At 37.4% G+C, this 16,396-nt stretch overlaps 1 protein-coding gene across 8 annotated transcripts in view; it reads right to left on the bottom strand.

The window, feature by feature from the left end:
• Positions 1-16,396, bottom strand: part of FRMPD4 (FERM and PDZ domain containing 4) — a 403,518-nt gene that overhangs the window by 29,283 nt on the left and 357,839 nt on the right. For all 8 annotated transcript variants that reach the window (XM_072994369.2, XM_020786781.3, XM_072994367.2 and 5 more), the window contains exons 5-6: positions 12,362-12,407; positions 2,583-2,687 (exon numbers count right to left, since the gene is read on the bottom strand). In XM_072994369.2, coding sequence (XP_072850470.2) covers positions 2,583-2,687; positions 12,362-12,407 — 151 coding nt within the window. The remainder of the gene's footprint in view (positions 1-2,582; positions 2,688-12,361; positions 12,408-16,396) is intronic.

The following is a 16,396-nucleotide window of genomic DNA, read 5'->3' as shown; positions in this document are numbered from 1 at the left end:
AGCATCATATGAAATTTTACATAGATGAATTTCATCATGAAGATTGCTCTCTGGAAGTGTCACCAGCTCCACAACTTCTCATTCTCTGAGATTTCAGGGCCAAAACCAGAGATTAAAATGCATGGTTACACGGGAGGTGAACCCTTGTGTGACCACTGCAAAATAATATATCTCTTTGTGAGAGAGACTGTCTGAGACAATGTTTACTTCTTGCACTAGCTCTAAAACACATGTATGAACACCTTCACTCCGAGCCAATAACCCAAGTTGCCAGCTGAGGGTGAGGAGAAGATGGATGCCTAGGTATTAAAGTTAGTGCACAGGATGAATTCACACTTTCTCCTTCTCCAGCAACGCTCACCCTGAAATTTTCTCCCTGCCTGGAGAACTACGGATATCTAAGTTTCCTCAGACCAGCCAGTGCTCCATGACCTAGCAATCCAACTCTCTGCCATGTAGTTGTTTTTTCCAAACAAGGCATGATTTTAACGTACAGAACTCTTCTAGCAAGTAGCTATGCATAAAATCTATGAAGGTACAAATAAGTGGGGAAACTGTACTGTGGTTATACTGTTAAACCATTCATTAAATCTTGAATATCTCCACTTCAAAAAATAAAAATAAATTGGTACTTATGCCTGTCGTGGTTTAGTTACTTAGTCCATTATGGGCATCACTTAAATTAACTATCTGGGATGAAGTGAATACGCTTATAATGAATGTTTTGGTACAGATACTGTATGTCCTTCATGTCATCCCATTTAATATCTCTTAAAGTTATTTTCAACAAATTTACATGGCATTTAGGAAGTTTTTTATTGGGGCTTCACTTCCTCATTTTTTCACTCAAGAAGATCCATTTGTCATTTTCAGAAGTTGGATTCAATTTGCTATAACTTTTAATCCATACACCTCATTAGCAAACATGATTCAACCAACTAGCACTTCATGGGCAATTATGGAATCAACCTATTTTGACACAGCTTTTTGTCTAACTCACTTTAGGGTCTCTTCATGCAGCAATAAAAGACATTCGCCCGCTTATAATTTTAGCTGGCATTGCACACCATTTCTTGTCAATTAAAATGTAATCCATATGCACACACTGAACTCTATGGGATAATCCTGATCTGAAAATTGTGAAACAACCTTTTTAGTGGGGAAAAATTGACTGAGTTTGAGATTTACTGTATATGTTACAGCAAGTGATAGGTAGTGACCGAGAATTTCTCTTATCGTTTTCCAACAATGAATCTGCATATTAGCCATCCTCTGACATAGTACAGAACATTTACAATTACAAAATCTTTTGCCATCCAATAAACGTAGTACTTCTATAAAACATATGTGGTGGGTGTATCTAGTGGTGGCTTGTCTTGCTTGGATGTACTCCAGCATATTCATCTTGCATTAGAAAAGTGCAAACTAAAGATGAGATAAAAAGAAATGGTAAACATAGGAATCTTATGAGATTTGAAGAAATTGTATAACAGAAGGAAAAGGTATAGCAGATGAAAATAAGACAACAGAAAGGGTAGTAAGTAGAATTTACAGGAGATTAATAAGAGAAGAGGACCAAAAAGATTTTTAAAAAACATTATGGGAATATGATTTGGGAGAGGAAATAGATACTGAGGTATGGAATAACCTATATGGGATAAAAGAATATCTATGTCTATAAGGATAAAGGAGAAATTTTATAAATCTGTTTGGAGATGGTATTTAACTCTGCTGAAAATAAACCAAATACAGTAGATACTAATTATTTAAAGTTGTGTTGGAGAGGATTTCGGAAAATAGGTACTTATTTTCATATATAGTGGGAATGTGAGAATATATCGAAATTTTGGCAGTTGGTTTGCAAGGAAATAAATGAAATAATTAAGTTAGATATAAATGCTTTTATCAGCATTTGACAAGGAGCAATGGAGTTTGACAATGAGATAATTAATTTCAGATTTATTAATGGGAGCAAGGAATTGGAAAATAAAGTATGATTATCAGTTAAATGACTGGTATATATTATATGCTATATTCAAAAAAATTGGAATATACAAAAAATTTGGAATATAGCAATTAATGATAACTTAATGTGCAATATTAACTAAAGAAAGGCTTGATAAATGAAAACATTTTTTGATATCTGGGTAGAATTTATCGATAAAGGGGAATGGTTGTGCACCTTCACAAGAGTAAATGCAGTTTTGGAAGGGGAATACGGCTCTATAAATGGAGGGAAAATATGTTATATCTCCAAATGGTCTCTATGGGGGTGGGTGGGAGCATATTATATACAGTTGTATTTAGTATGTGGTTTTTATGTATTATTTTTGTTTCATTTTTGTCTCTTTCTGTATAAATAATTTTTTTAAAAAAATATGTATTTTAAAGGTTTTAAAAAACGGTGTCCATTATACATACCTTGCTCTCACACAAGTATTGCAGTTATATAATTTGAATTGGAAACAATTCAGTTTGTCTACTGGTAAGTAAATATCACACACACACACACAAACACACAAACACACACACACACACACACACACACACACCCCAAAAGGAAAAAAGATCTCGGTACTTACTGACACTTGGCCATTAATAATCACCTCTTCTGAGAATCGCACTTTAACAGGATTGGACTTCAATCTGGCCTTTTTTGCAGCACTGATAAATGCTGATTTAGGAGACTAGGAAGAAGAGGGGTGTTGGGGGGCAGAAAATTGCAGGTCATTTCATTAGCATGTAATGCTTAACTTCTTTTCCTGATCAGTGATCTTACTTTTCTAAAGTGTGCTTTTAGTTAAATAAAGTAAATATAAGCAAATCAGTTTTCTCTTAGAGATACGGAATATAGAAGAAGCACCTGGGACAATGAGACATTCTCTTATACATGCACACGTACATACAGACACACATACAAATGCAGTAACATGAAAACGCTTGAACAAAAGTGTTCAATTAATCTACTATTTATAGTAGAAAACTTAAAGCTTCTCTTTTTTTTACTCATTATAAATTATTTTTGCAAACAGACGTTTCACGTGTGTATACAGTCCCAGCCGTTAATTCTTATTTTTTTCGAAACAGGACCACAATTTCTGTTAATTCATTCTTCAGAATCAAATAGTCCTTCAAAAATTACACCAAAGTCTGAATTTACAGTAGCCTTTTCTCTCCCTCACTTCCTTTAAAACATGAAATATTTTCTATACCGGGGTCTCCAAACTTTTCACACAGAGGGCCACATAATATATTTTGATATATTCGAGGGCAGAAGGACTGTGCGCACACTGCTGCAGGTATTCCTGAGAGCCTGCACTCCCAACCCCTGCCCACTCACCAACATGGATGCACTCCCACCTACCCACCTGCACACATGCACTCCCACCTATCTGCACGTATGCACACACTTCCGCCCACCTGCCAGCGCTCCCACCTGCCCGCACGCATTCCCACCTGCCCACCCACAGGTCTGTGTGCACACACACATGGATGGGCTGGATAAAAAGTCCAGGAGGGCTAGATGTGACTTGTGGACTGTACTGTGAAGACCCCTGTTCTATACTGTCAACCTCTCCCCTGCCCCCATCAACATGTAATCTGGAGAAAATTTTGAGCAACATATAAACAAAGTTTGGGAAACAGAAACATATCCTAAATTTTCTGTTACTTTCCTGGATTCTGATGTATGAGCTTGTTACAGAAAAAATAACCAGGAGTCTTGTGGTACCTTTAAGACTAACACACTTTAATTGGCACAATCTTTTGCTACACTGTACAATGGTTTTATGTCAAATAAAACTTGTCAGTCGTTATGATACCACAAAACACCTTGTTGCTTCAGATTTCTATTAGATCATGCAGCCTGTAGGTTGGTAACAAGTAAATTATTTTTAACCAGCACAGACGGTGGAAAGTGGGACAGCTGTAGTAATTGGACACTGAATATTATAATACAAATATAAAGATAATTAATTCACTTTGTTTCACAGGATATATTTAAATATGGTACCAGTATATTGGTCTGACATAAAACAAACACTGATGGTCTGTTAATCACACAGTCTATCTCATGTCAAGTTCTGCTGCAGACATGTAATCAAGATAAAATGAGGTATCCAAAATCTTTCTGATGAATAATGTTTTAAAAGTTATGTGTGTGGATATCCCACAGCCATAAATACTGCACTCCCAAAGCCAACTACATCAGAGCACAGACTGCTGTCCTCTGAAGATGCCGGCCACAGAGACTGGCGAAACGTTAGGAAGAACAACCTTCAGAACACAGCCAAAGAGCCCGAAAAACCCACAACAACCATCATGACTTGTCTTAACTGTATTTGCTTTAAGACACTCCCACACCTCAAAAAAGAAAAAAAAGATTAACAGAACACAAATTACTCAAGTAGATGCCTGGTACGCTTAATTTATTACAATGCTGTGAATACTCAAGTTGAAGTCTTAAAACCATCGTTTTCTGGTATTAAGGTTCATGAGTTTTAATGAAAAGCAGTGAAACTGCTCAACTGACAGCTTCATGTATTACTGTATTCAATATAAATGGTACTATATGCTAGAAAAATGAAGCAGTACTTGAAACATGTTTTAAACCATGTGTTTGACACAACTTGGCATGATATAAATATCTCTCTTCTCTCCTAATTCTCATGACAGGTGTCTGTATTGTGGTCGTATTGTAGGAACAGTTCCAAAAAATTTATATCATGGCATATAACTCAAAGACAATTTAATATCTCAGACTCTTATAATTAGAGAGTCACTAGACAATCTGTAAACCTTTCCCCCTTTGTTGTTGTTGTTTATTATCCCAATATCCCAATAAAAAGGCAGTGGGGGGCCACATGCACACTTTTTTTTTCTGGATTCTGATTAAATGACTCTGGATACAGTATATTTGGATTTTCAAGCAATGTCTTTTTTCTTTTTCTTTTTTGGCTACAGTTAGAATGCACCATTGGATTTACATTAGGACTTCTGGCAGCAAGTGTTACGTCCTTTAAGGACTGTACTAATGGGGAGCAAACAGGCCAAGGGACACAGTGGCCTAATCACTGCTATGCTGTGACATGATGTAGATAAAGTAGGGCCATGGTATCCATGGGGGGGGATTGGTTCCAAGTCCCCCTCCCCTGTGGATACCCAAAAGTGCAGTTATAGAAACGCTATATATAGTATAGTCTCTGGTTCCCTCTAATGGCCCATTCTGCTAATACACCTTGGAAATACGTATTTCTGGGTTTTTTTTTTAATTTAATATTTTCAGGCATTGGGTACTGATCCTGCAGATATCACACCTATTGTAATGATTGCAAAGTATATGCTAGACAGCTCAATATCCCACGTAGATCAAATGACCTGTGGAGCTAAAAAGAACTGGATGGCCTTAAATAAATGGTTGCTTCAAGGTTTCATGAATGTGAACTATAATTCTTGTGCTCAGGGGACAAGCCTGTGGATGGGATAACCATTTGCTTGGAAACCCACATGTATGTGGGTTTCAGAGCAAATGGTTATCCCATCCACAGTGTCTTTGCTCTTCTGCTAGCTTTAGTACAAAAGATGCCCTCAGGCCACAGGTTTCTGGGCTTCAGGAAGCTGCAATGCTACCTTCTGCTTCTAAAATATCCAGTCCAGAAGGGCCAGCAAAACTATGGCTTTTCTCACATTAGAGACAGTTGTTGTTCAAGCAAGCCATCTCTTTGATAGGAAGAGGCTTTGCTACTGGATGTGGAATGAACTGGCAAGAACTGAAAGCCCCTTTAAGAGTAAGTCTGAGCCTGCTTGTTGACAGGGCAACACTGTTCACCTGACTCTTCAAGCTGAACTTTATAGATATGTATCCAGGGTGTTACCAGTTTTGTGTGGACTCTGCTCATCAGAATCTGGCTTGTTTGCTTGGCTTTGCCTTGCCAGAAGGTTAACTTGGGATTTGCCTTTTTTGTCCCTCTTGACAAACTCATGGCTGCTCTTCCTTGGTCAGGCTTGAAACTCATCTTGCTGGGACCAAAACAAAATTGGTTACTCAAACCTCTTCCTTGATTAGGGGCAAACACTAGAATGAGGGAATGATTGGGGCTCTATAGGCTTCACTTAATGTCATCATTTGGTCTTTTAAACATTTTTTTTGAATGTAGGTATAAGATTTCTCGCACCAAACCACATTATAAACATTTATAAACATTATAAAAGGAGTTTTGCAACTCTCATGTCTAAACAAAATAAGACCAGTCATAAAATCTAAATGAATAGATGGAAATAATGTTTCTTTTAGTGCCTTCATATTTCTAGTGTGAGTATAAGAGTGATGAATGGCTCATGCAGTGGCTAGTCCATTTGTTGCAAAAACATTTATTTTAGCCAAATAGAAGCTATTATTTTCACATAATGACTTTAAGCAGGAGTTATTTATACTTCTCCAATGCATTTGTCAGGTAACAGAGTCTTTATGTAGTCTGTAACATAAAGTCTGCAATAAAAACAGCTTAATTAGTACTCTATTATTGTAAACAGAAAGAATGAAAAAGCATTAACAACCAGCTATAAGCAATGGCAGAAAAAACACTTCTGTGTTGACCACTAATATTTTTCCATAACTCTCAGTAAGATGAGAAATTCCTAGTGAGAGCATGAACATGAAAAATCAAACGAAATTACAAACAGGAGTATATACTGTACCATTATTCCAAAATCTATATTAGATATTTTATTTGTCTCTCTGGTAAATCGCAACATACTCAAACTGATACCCTATTATACATTTGCATAACTGGCTGATAAACAGAGGACATTTCAGTTATCACTTGAGAGTAATTAATTCATTTTTCCCACATTTGCTTTTTAAAAAATCATTAAGATCTTTCCATACATTTTATGAAGAAAATTTGCAAACATTGGTAATTTTTTAATATAAAAAAGAAGTAAACAGCTCTACTCACGCCTAGTTTCAACATAATAATTTGAAGAAAAAAAAACACAAGAGAGTGAACTTCTTTTTGCTATGACATAGTATTAATCTATCTTATCTATATTATCTGAGTGGTAACACATAGGCTGAAATTCAGGACTAAATTGCAAATACAGTAGGTCAACTGAATCAATGGGGATTTGGTGAGTCAACACATACATAAGATCCAGTGATTCAATGGACCTACTTTAGCTGTGACTTACTCCTGGATTTTAGTGATACATTTTTCTCAGTCTTACCTTGCAACACAAAGGATGGAATCTGGGACTTCTGTATACAATGTATATCATCTGCCCCAAGATAAACAGGTCATGTGTGCATAAAGTCCATGGCAACAGAATCCTGTGCCCCTAATAATATAGCAAAGACCCTGACAGCACATGAAGCAATCATCTGTTCACCATCCATGCAATTACCCATTGTCTAGTCACCCCCTTAAGTCAGCACATCATGTTGATATAGTGTTTGTGACTATTATTGTTTCTTTATCTAAGTTAATGCTATGACCATAGTTATATATTGCAAATACAATTTCAATTGAACAGTGAGATAAGTAATGTTGCATGTTTATAGTCTCAGAGAAGAATATTCTGTAAAAGTAGGTATTATGGATTGATACACTATTCTCATATAGTAATAGCATTGCTTCCAGTCACTTCCAGTCTCCTTCTTCTTTGAGCTCACCGTGGACCTTCAAAATGTCCCCAGGTGATACTGAGAGGCACAGTGGCTGAAAGAAAAGTCCCCCCCCCCCCCCCCAAGTTCCATGCATTAGATATTCAGTACTTGAATTGATCCCTCTCCTAATTTCTTATCAGAATCCTATCCATCAGAAACCATTTGACTATTACCTTGTGATTGCTTGTTATAATATGGCTCCAAGGTTGTTACAATAGCTTTTATTATGATTATTTTAATGGGAACATCTTCGAAAGGCAATGGATAATGTCTTAGTAAAACCATCACATGCCTGGAGCAGTGCTTAGCAGGGACCATCATATGTACTTTTTGTTTGTTTGTTTTATAGGCTGCCTTTCTCCCAATAAGGGGGCCTAATACAGCTCACAAAATTAAAAAGAAAAGAATTAAAAACAAAATAAGTTAAACATTAAAAAAAACCCGAATTAAACACAGGGGGAAATCATCATGAACCTCTCCTTTAAGGTATATGGCCAACCCAAAATTTCCAGCTGGAGGTGTCCCCTTGGTCAATTCATTCCCAAACTCAGTCAGTTCCCAAGTGCAGGACTTAAGGGGTAAAAAGAAGAGGGGACTTCCTTTCTCTTGAGGCATATATTGAAGATTCTATGTGAATTATTTCATTGTTGACACTTATTTCTCTGCCCATCCTCTGTATAGTGGTTATGAACCAAACTCAATTACTGAGAGATGGAGCTGGGCAGGATTTTTTTCCCCCTTTGGACCAAGATTGAACTGTACATTTGAGGCGTCCTTTTCCACAGCAAGAAGCGGAATCGTGAGGCCCATGGGCTGTATGTGGCCCCAGAGCTTTTTATATGGCCTCTGGCCTCCTCCACCCTCTACAGACTTCCCTGCCCCAAAATAGGTAGCGGTAAAAAATGTAAATTGCTGCTCCAGTGATCTCTCCTTGTTGTAGCAAAAGACCTCCCCCCCCCAAAAAAAAACACATTCAGAAAGTGGTTTTTCATGTGGGGGGAACAGTGTGACTCTGAAAGGTATTTGAAGAAACAAAAGAGGTCTTGAATTCCTGGACATCTTTCCCCTCTGATATAGAGCTTTGAATCTATGTCTATCTAGAAAAATTGTCTTTTAAGTGAAATGTTAGAAAATTGCATATTTCGGGCACAGTGGATACTAAATGTGCACTTCAGAGGAAAATATATTTTATACAACTCTGCAGTTTTAAAAATCAGATGCTAATGCAGAAACCAGACAGAGCAAACTGAAATTAAATGAGCACATGAGAAATGAATGCAAGCTGATCCATCTGCTGAAGAACTCGCACATTGAAAAATGTGTTTCATAATTCTGTATCATTGCATGCAGTTTGTACATTTATAAAAATGTTGAGTTTTACAATGAAATGATGCTGATAAATGTCTAAAAGACATTCTATTACTAGTCACTTAAAGGGAACCAATGGCTGGTTTATTTTGCTGTCTTGCAGCAAGATATCTTGTAGATATAATAGCTATCAAGAACAACAGCTTATCAGGTCAGGAACGGAAAAGCATTTCTTGAGCTTGAATGCACAGCACACTGGATGGATCAATTATGTAACTGTAAATATTCTTAAACCTAATAAAAGGTACCACTGCAATGATTGCTCATATACAAAACAAAATATTTTCTGCAGATAATCAAATGAACTTCCAGAAAAATGCATCTTCAAACTGCTTGAAGTGATTAGATTAAGCTTTAAAATCCTTTTCTTATCAGTAAAGATGACATTCAAATTAACCTGGGGAAGATTTATTAGAATGACAGGAAGCACAAAGGCAGAGGGTTTGGCTTTGGTTGTAATTAAACCAAAATGAATGAGCTTAAACTAAACTAATCTGGAAGACAGTGAGTGAATTATGTTCAGCGAACAACCAGAGTACTGTAATAGAACACTATTTTATGAAGTGAACACTATTGGTTTCACCTGGTTGTTTTAGTGGTGAGTGGATAGCAAGCATACAAATAAGATTGGATGATTCAAAATAGTGTAAAATATCAGGGGAAACAATCAAAGTTCAGAAAGCTAACTTTTGAGAGGAATGACATACTGAAGACTCCCTCACTGAGCAGTGGTAAAATGATGCTACAGGAGCAAAAGCATCATCTTATCATTGGCTAGTTATGCACACCGTCAGCATATCCAGCACTCCTCTAAGCTTCGAAGATCCATATTTACAGTATGTGCATATTGGAAGAACAATACTTCTTCAGGAGTCTATTTAAATAAACCACATGCATGCATGCATGCATGAATTAATATTGTTAGAATTAAATTTAAAGTTATCTGTGTTTTATAGATAAGAAGAAAAAAGAAGAAAAACAGAAGATGGTTCTACAGTGGTCTTGGGTTCTAAATGGGAAAACAATGGTTGCATCCATGGGCTGAGGTAACATCTCTCTACCTATGTTCAATCTCCAAGAATAATCTATGCCCCAACTGGCAATTATTTTGTAGTAAGAACTGCTAAGAAATGCCCACTTGCCCGAAAGTCCCGCTTATCCACTGTGGCAACTACCAGATGTGAGTGTGAAAAAGAAACAATTTGTCCTCACCTTTATTTGGATTTTCCATTCTCCCTGGCTTGCCGTGGCCAAGACATGGAGAAGTATAGGGGAACCTATTATTGTTTGTACTAAGTAGTCCTATTGATTTATTTGGGCCACACAGAAAAATCCATACAATAATTTAAAAAAAATTAAACACACACATTCCACAACTGATATTTAGCAATATACTGACTGAATGTTATGGAAATTAAAAGGCCTCTAGCAGTGGTGGACAACTAATGGCTCTCCAGATGTTGGACTGCAGTCTCCACCTGTCCTTGCCAGTGTAGACAATGGTGAAGAATGCTGGGAACTGTAGTCCAGCAACATCTCCAGGGCCATACTTTTCTCACTTCTGGCTAGGGGCTACATCTGAAGATCCTGGTAGCTAGTTGACTTGCTATTTATATTTGCAGTTCACTTGATACAATTATTCTTTTTAAAGCAAAAAACACAACCCTTTGAATACACAGCCCGTCGTTATTTCAGCATTCTACATCTCATAGCATGAATCTGCATCACAAAGTTTGCTGTCCAATCATAGGTAACATAGCCTCAGGCTATTCACCTCTCTGACTGCATACAGTTCTATAAGGAAGTCCAAACTTTTTAGAGCATCACTGCATACACAGATAAACAGAGAGACACTCAAAATCCAGTGATAGAATAAGCAGCCCCTAAGAAAAAATATGAGATGGCTGGACAGTGTCTGCAAAGCAACCAACATGAAATTGACACAACTACGGGAGGCAGTGGAAGATAGGAGGGCCTGGCGTGCTCTGGTCCATGGGGTCACGAAGAGTCGGACACGACTAAACGACTAGACAACGACGACGAAGAAAATATAGAACTAATTTCTTGAAACTAAGATCGTATGCTTTATTTTTATGCTGTTTTAAAGTAGCAGGCACACTTTCAACTAATCTCTCTCTTTTTTATTCTTACTGATTCATTTGGATTAAACAAAAAGGAAAGGAACAAGGTACTGTACATTGAAAGACACAGATTTCAAGCCTCAAATAGATCTCTGCTTGCAAAGTAATTTGGTGCATACATGATTTATTTTCTGCCTCTGGCCTTAGATACTTGGAGAAAGTACAGGATCAAGACAGGAAAACGAATATGTCATTACCATTTAAATAGAGAGCTGGCTACACATTAAGATACTGCCCACTTAGGTAAATTCTGCATAATCAGTCCTCATATCTAAGACAGATTTCTTTTAATCATGTGCTTATAGCACTAAAAGTCATAAATTTTCATGAAGGATAGAAAGCACTCCTTCTAAATAAACAGTGACTATTAATACAGTCTTCGTAGAATGAATTGTGCGAATAACCCTAAAGGGAAAGGGGAAAATCTAATTTTTTTATTTCATGGAAAGCAGCAGAGGAACAGCTTAGGATGTGCCAGCTGCATGTGTGGTTAGAATGCAATTATTCACAGTGTTCATAACTTGGGCAATTCACTTAAAGCCTGCTATTGGTTGATACTCCTCAGTTGTTGAACTTTATCTGTATGAAAGCACTTATACATGGGTATACCTGGCTTAAGCACTGGTCACTTTTGTGTGTTGAGGCATTTTTCAAATGTCTGCCACATATCCGTGATCCACTTGCTCATATATACAAAAAGCAGGCAAATATTATTTTTTATTTCAGGAGTAAACACTCTTTTTTATTTCAGGAGTAAACATAAATTGCCACGCCACCTTTGTTCCCTACTGACTTAAACTCTAACTAGGCCCATAATCTGCTAGAGACTAACTCAGAATTAAAACCCCATATAGGAAAAGGATGATGCTGTCACAGAAAGATGATGCTTTAAAAAGTGAAGCAAGAAAAGAAAATTAAAGAATTGCTTTGCAGGTTTATGCAATGTCATGGAGCAGATCTCAGTATGCTGTCCTCAAGAAACACTCTCTAGCATATAAAAAAAATTATCAGTTCATTGTTCCACTTCTGTCTAGAGTAGCATGTAATCATCACATTTATCTTCAAAGACTCAGTGTACACTTCACTTGTACTATTCGTTATGCAGATAAGAAACACGGGGAGAGAAAAGACAGACAAAAGCAGTAATTGTTGCTAGGGAATTAATTCTAAAAACATGGTAACTACTTACGGGGTAAGGCTGAATAACAGTAAGGAGGATTGATTCTTTGCAGCTCCTGTGAAGAAAGGAGACAAAAACAGTGATCGATATTTTCATGTTCCAGAAATTACAAGCTATTCTTTTTAGTGGTAAGAATCGCTGCCTTCCAACAATATGTTTATTACAACACAAGAATACTGAGAAGAAAGCTGAAGGAAAACGGAATACATGTCAGAAATAGAGGAAAAGAATATATCATCTTCTTGTTCTGTGTTTTTTTTCAAGGATTGCTTTGAAGACTCAGGGCAATGCTGATACAGAAAGCATTGAACCAATAACATGGTACAGTGGGGTCTCTACTTAAGAACTTAATCCGTATTGGAAGGTGGTTCTCAAGTTGAAAAGTTTTTATGTTGAATCTGCATTTCCCATAGGAATGCATTGAAAACCATTTAATCCGTATCTGCTCTTTTCCGTCCATAGAAACTACAGTGGAAACTCTACTTAAGAACTTAATCCGTTTTGAAACGTTCTTAAGTTGAAGCAAAATTTCCCATAGGAATGGACTGAAAACCAATTAATCCATTCTGGCTGTTTTTTTGTTATGTAGAGGTGCGTTCGTACATTGAAGCATTAGTTCCCATAGGAACTAATGCAAAGCTGGTTAATACGTACTCTACCACTAGGGGGAGAATTTTTTTTTAACCTAAGATGACCTAAGGTTAAAAAAAGAGCAGGAAAGGTTTTTTTTCCTGTTCTTATCTTGGATTTCTGTTCTCAAGTAGAATCAAAAATTAGCAAATGAAGCTGTTCTTAAGTTGGATTGTTCTTAAGTAGAGACGTTCTTAAGTAGAGACCCCACTGTAATATATGAACAGCACAACGGGACAATGAGACTATAACACCTTATGTTGAAATAACCACCGTGTTCACCAAAGAACTGTCTCAAAGTGTTTTATGTTATCCAATGTCTTAGAAACATGCAGGCAGATAAATATTTATTTGCCAAACACCCCTTTCTCAAGCCAATATTTGTTTTATTATATTGATAAGCTGTTTTCTGTTCTATCACTTAGGGAAAACTTACTTGCCCCTTGATCGTAATGAACTTGATTTTCCGTTGGCCTCCCTAATTTCCAGTGCAATTAACTGTCTGCTTCTGAGATTTATTGCCTGGTTGAATGAAGTGCAACTGATTTGCATGCCAGTGTTGCTTGGCAAGGAAAAACAAAATAAATCACCACCACACCATTAGCGTGAATGAATACAAAGCTCCAAATAATGAATAATCCACAACTGAAGCAACCAGGGATGCCTTGTAAATAGTTTCACGTTTCCAACTTATGTTGCTCATTTAAAACTCTGTTGATTTCTGCATTTCAATCACCCTGTATCAACTCTGGAAAAACCAGCAATATGCCAGGAAACCATCCCAATAGTGGATCTTCAATTGGCAACATGGGTCCTTCTCTCCACTCCTATCCCAGATATTTTGCATCATGTCTTTCCCACTTATTTCCAGCCAAAGTGAAAAGTGTAATTACAGATAGCATACAGAAGAAACAAAATCCAGAGTGTGTGTGTGTCTGTGAATAGTGCTTTGCAAGGAAGAAGATTTTCAGTGGGATACAGAAATGAATTGGACTTTGAAGTTACAGTGGGGTCTTGACTTAAGAACGGCTTGAGTTAAGAACATTTTGACTTAAGAACCGCTCTCATAGGAAAATATTGACTTAAGTACTTAGATTTGAGTTAAGAACTGAAAAAAACCCACGTGGGAGGCAGGGAAAGTGCAAAATGTGAATTTTCAGTTAACTGTTGACCAGTGAAAAGGGTGCTTGTCTGCTTCCTCACTCCTCCCAGCGTTTAGAGAGTGGATTGGGAGACAGTCTTTTGACTGCCTGGTACTGTACTGCCTGGACTGTATTTTCCCTGCCTTCCCTGAACCTTTCTTGACCTAAGAAAAAAAAAAAGAAACAAAATATCCCCCTCTAGTGGTCGAAGGCGGAATAGCAGCTTCCCATTAGTTTCTATGGACGGAAAAGAGCAGATACGGATTAAATGGTTTTCAATGCATTCCTATGGGAAATGCAGATTTGACTTGAGAACTTTTTGACTTGAGAACCGCCTTCCAATACGGATTAAGTTCTCAAGTCAAGACCCCACTGTATAGGAAAACAGTAGAGTGCCTCATACAAAGTTAGATACAGTAATCAGTCTGTCTAGTCCAGTGTTTACAGCTCTTCCTGCTACTGGATTTTCCATGGGTTCAGGCAGGATTCTTTCCTATCCTTATCTAAAGATCTCTGTTATTTCCTGGTGGACTTCTGTTCAAGTAAAAACCAGGCTTGACCTTGACTGGCTTCCATAATTAGACACATAATGATGATAAAGTGGAAACTGTACACATGAAGAGATGAAGTAATTTGTTGCTGTGTGACTTTGTCCAAGTGTGGGCAAACTGTGGCCCAGGGACCATGTGTGGCCCCCGAGGGGCTCACATGTGATTCCCCATATCCCCAAATTTTATTTCATTTTATTTCATTAAAAATAATAAGTTGAAAGACTTACAGGACCCTGTAGTCATTTGCACAAATGAAAAATGTCACTTCTTTGAGGTTGTGGAGTACTTACTTCTCACCGGGTTCTTAAAAAGATGCTTTTCTATGGTGGCACACAATATTCTATGGGATTCCACAATGCATATATAATAGCATTTTGTCGTATCTATGCCTAGGTGGGCACAAGCAAAACACAATCGTCTCAATGTGCCATTGTCTGCTTATGATACATGGGATGGACATTTCATTTCAAGAGGCAACAACGATAATGCACAGCTGGACAACAACAGCATAGTCAGCATTCTCCAAATCCATGAACGACCATTATGATATGATTATCTGCACCAGCAGAGTTCCTCAGATGGCAGAAATTCTGTCATTCAAATTGGCAAATCTTTCAACAAATATTAATAACAAGAAACGTAATCTCTTTCAGCATCTAGCCCAACAAACTAAATCTCACTTTTCAGATTTTTTACATGCAGACAAATATTGCCATATACAGTGGTGCCTCGCTTAGCGACGTTAATCCGTTCCAGGAAAAACGTTGCTAAGTGATTTACTCGCTAAACGATTTTAAAAAGCCCATAGAAAGGCATTAAAACGTGTTTTATGTGTTCCTATGGGCTTAAAAACTGACCTTATGCGAAGATCCTCCATAGGGGCAGCCATTTTCAGTGCCTCTAAAGTGAGGCAAAACAGTGGGTGGCCATTTTGTTTTTCCGGCAGCCATTTTGGAACCGCCAATCAGCTGTGCAAAAAGGGTCGCTTTGCCATGATCGCTTCCCCGTGATCACCGCAAAGCGATTTTCCCCATAGGGGCCATCGCTAAGCAATCACTCTGGCGATGGCCAAAACCCCATCGCTAAGCGATTTCATCGCTCAACGGAGCGATCGCTAAGCGAGGCACCACTATACTTGGCATATTCCTGTGGACAAAAAGCTACATTCTAGGCTCCTCAAAAGAAAGTGTTATTCAGTACAAATAATAACATCTTCACTTTATCTTTCTTTAGTTAGAAAAGAATTCAGTTGTCAATAATTATTTTTCCCTTACTGGATGAGAATTTTACAAGATGACAGGAATTTCATTGTCACCTACATGACATTTACAATGCATTGTACTGTGACTGTATTTGGCACTATTATCCATGTGGGTACTTAACATTCCAAAAGAAATGAGGAACATAAAGATGAACAGGAGGATCAAATTATGGAACATTACAAAGGTCAAAGCGGCATTACTGAGCATTAACTGTTTCAGACTACACAGAGCATGGGCATTTTAATATGAAATTTCTCATTGACTTTGTCTATGATCTTGTAGATGAAGGCCTTCCTACTTTATGTTAATTTAGTATAGGAGGTCTTCAGGAGAATATTTTGCCAGATGAACCATGAAATAGCTAATCCTGAAGTATATTCTGATGACAGAATAAATAAAACATAACTTTTATAGGAGAAGTCAGTCCAGTAATGAGTCCTGAGAGAAACACTAAGGAAA

Source organism: Pogona vitticeps, chromosome 3, assembly GCF_051106095.1.
Source record: "Pogona vitticeps strain Pit_001003342236 chromosome 3, PviZW2.1, whole genome shotgun sequence".
Classification (NCBI taxonomy): Eukaryota; Metazoa; Chordata; class Lepidosauria; order Squamata; family Agamidae; genus Pogona; species Pogona vitticeps.
The sequence above is the reverse complement of the archived record's forward strand: the minus strand, read 5'-3'. Positions and strand labels throughout refer to the sequence as shown.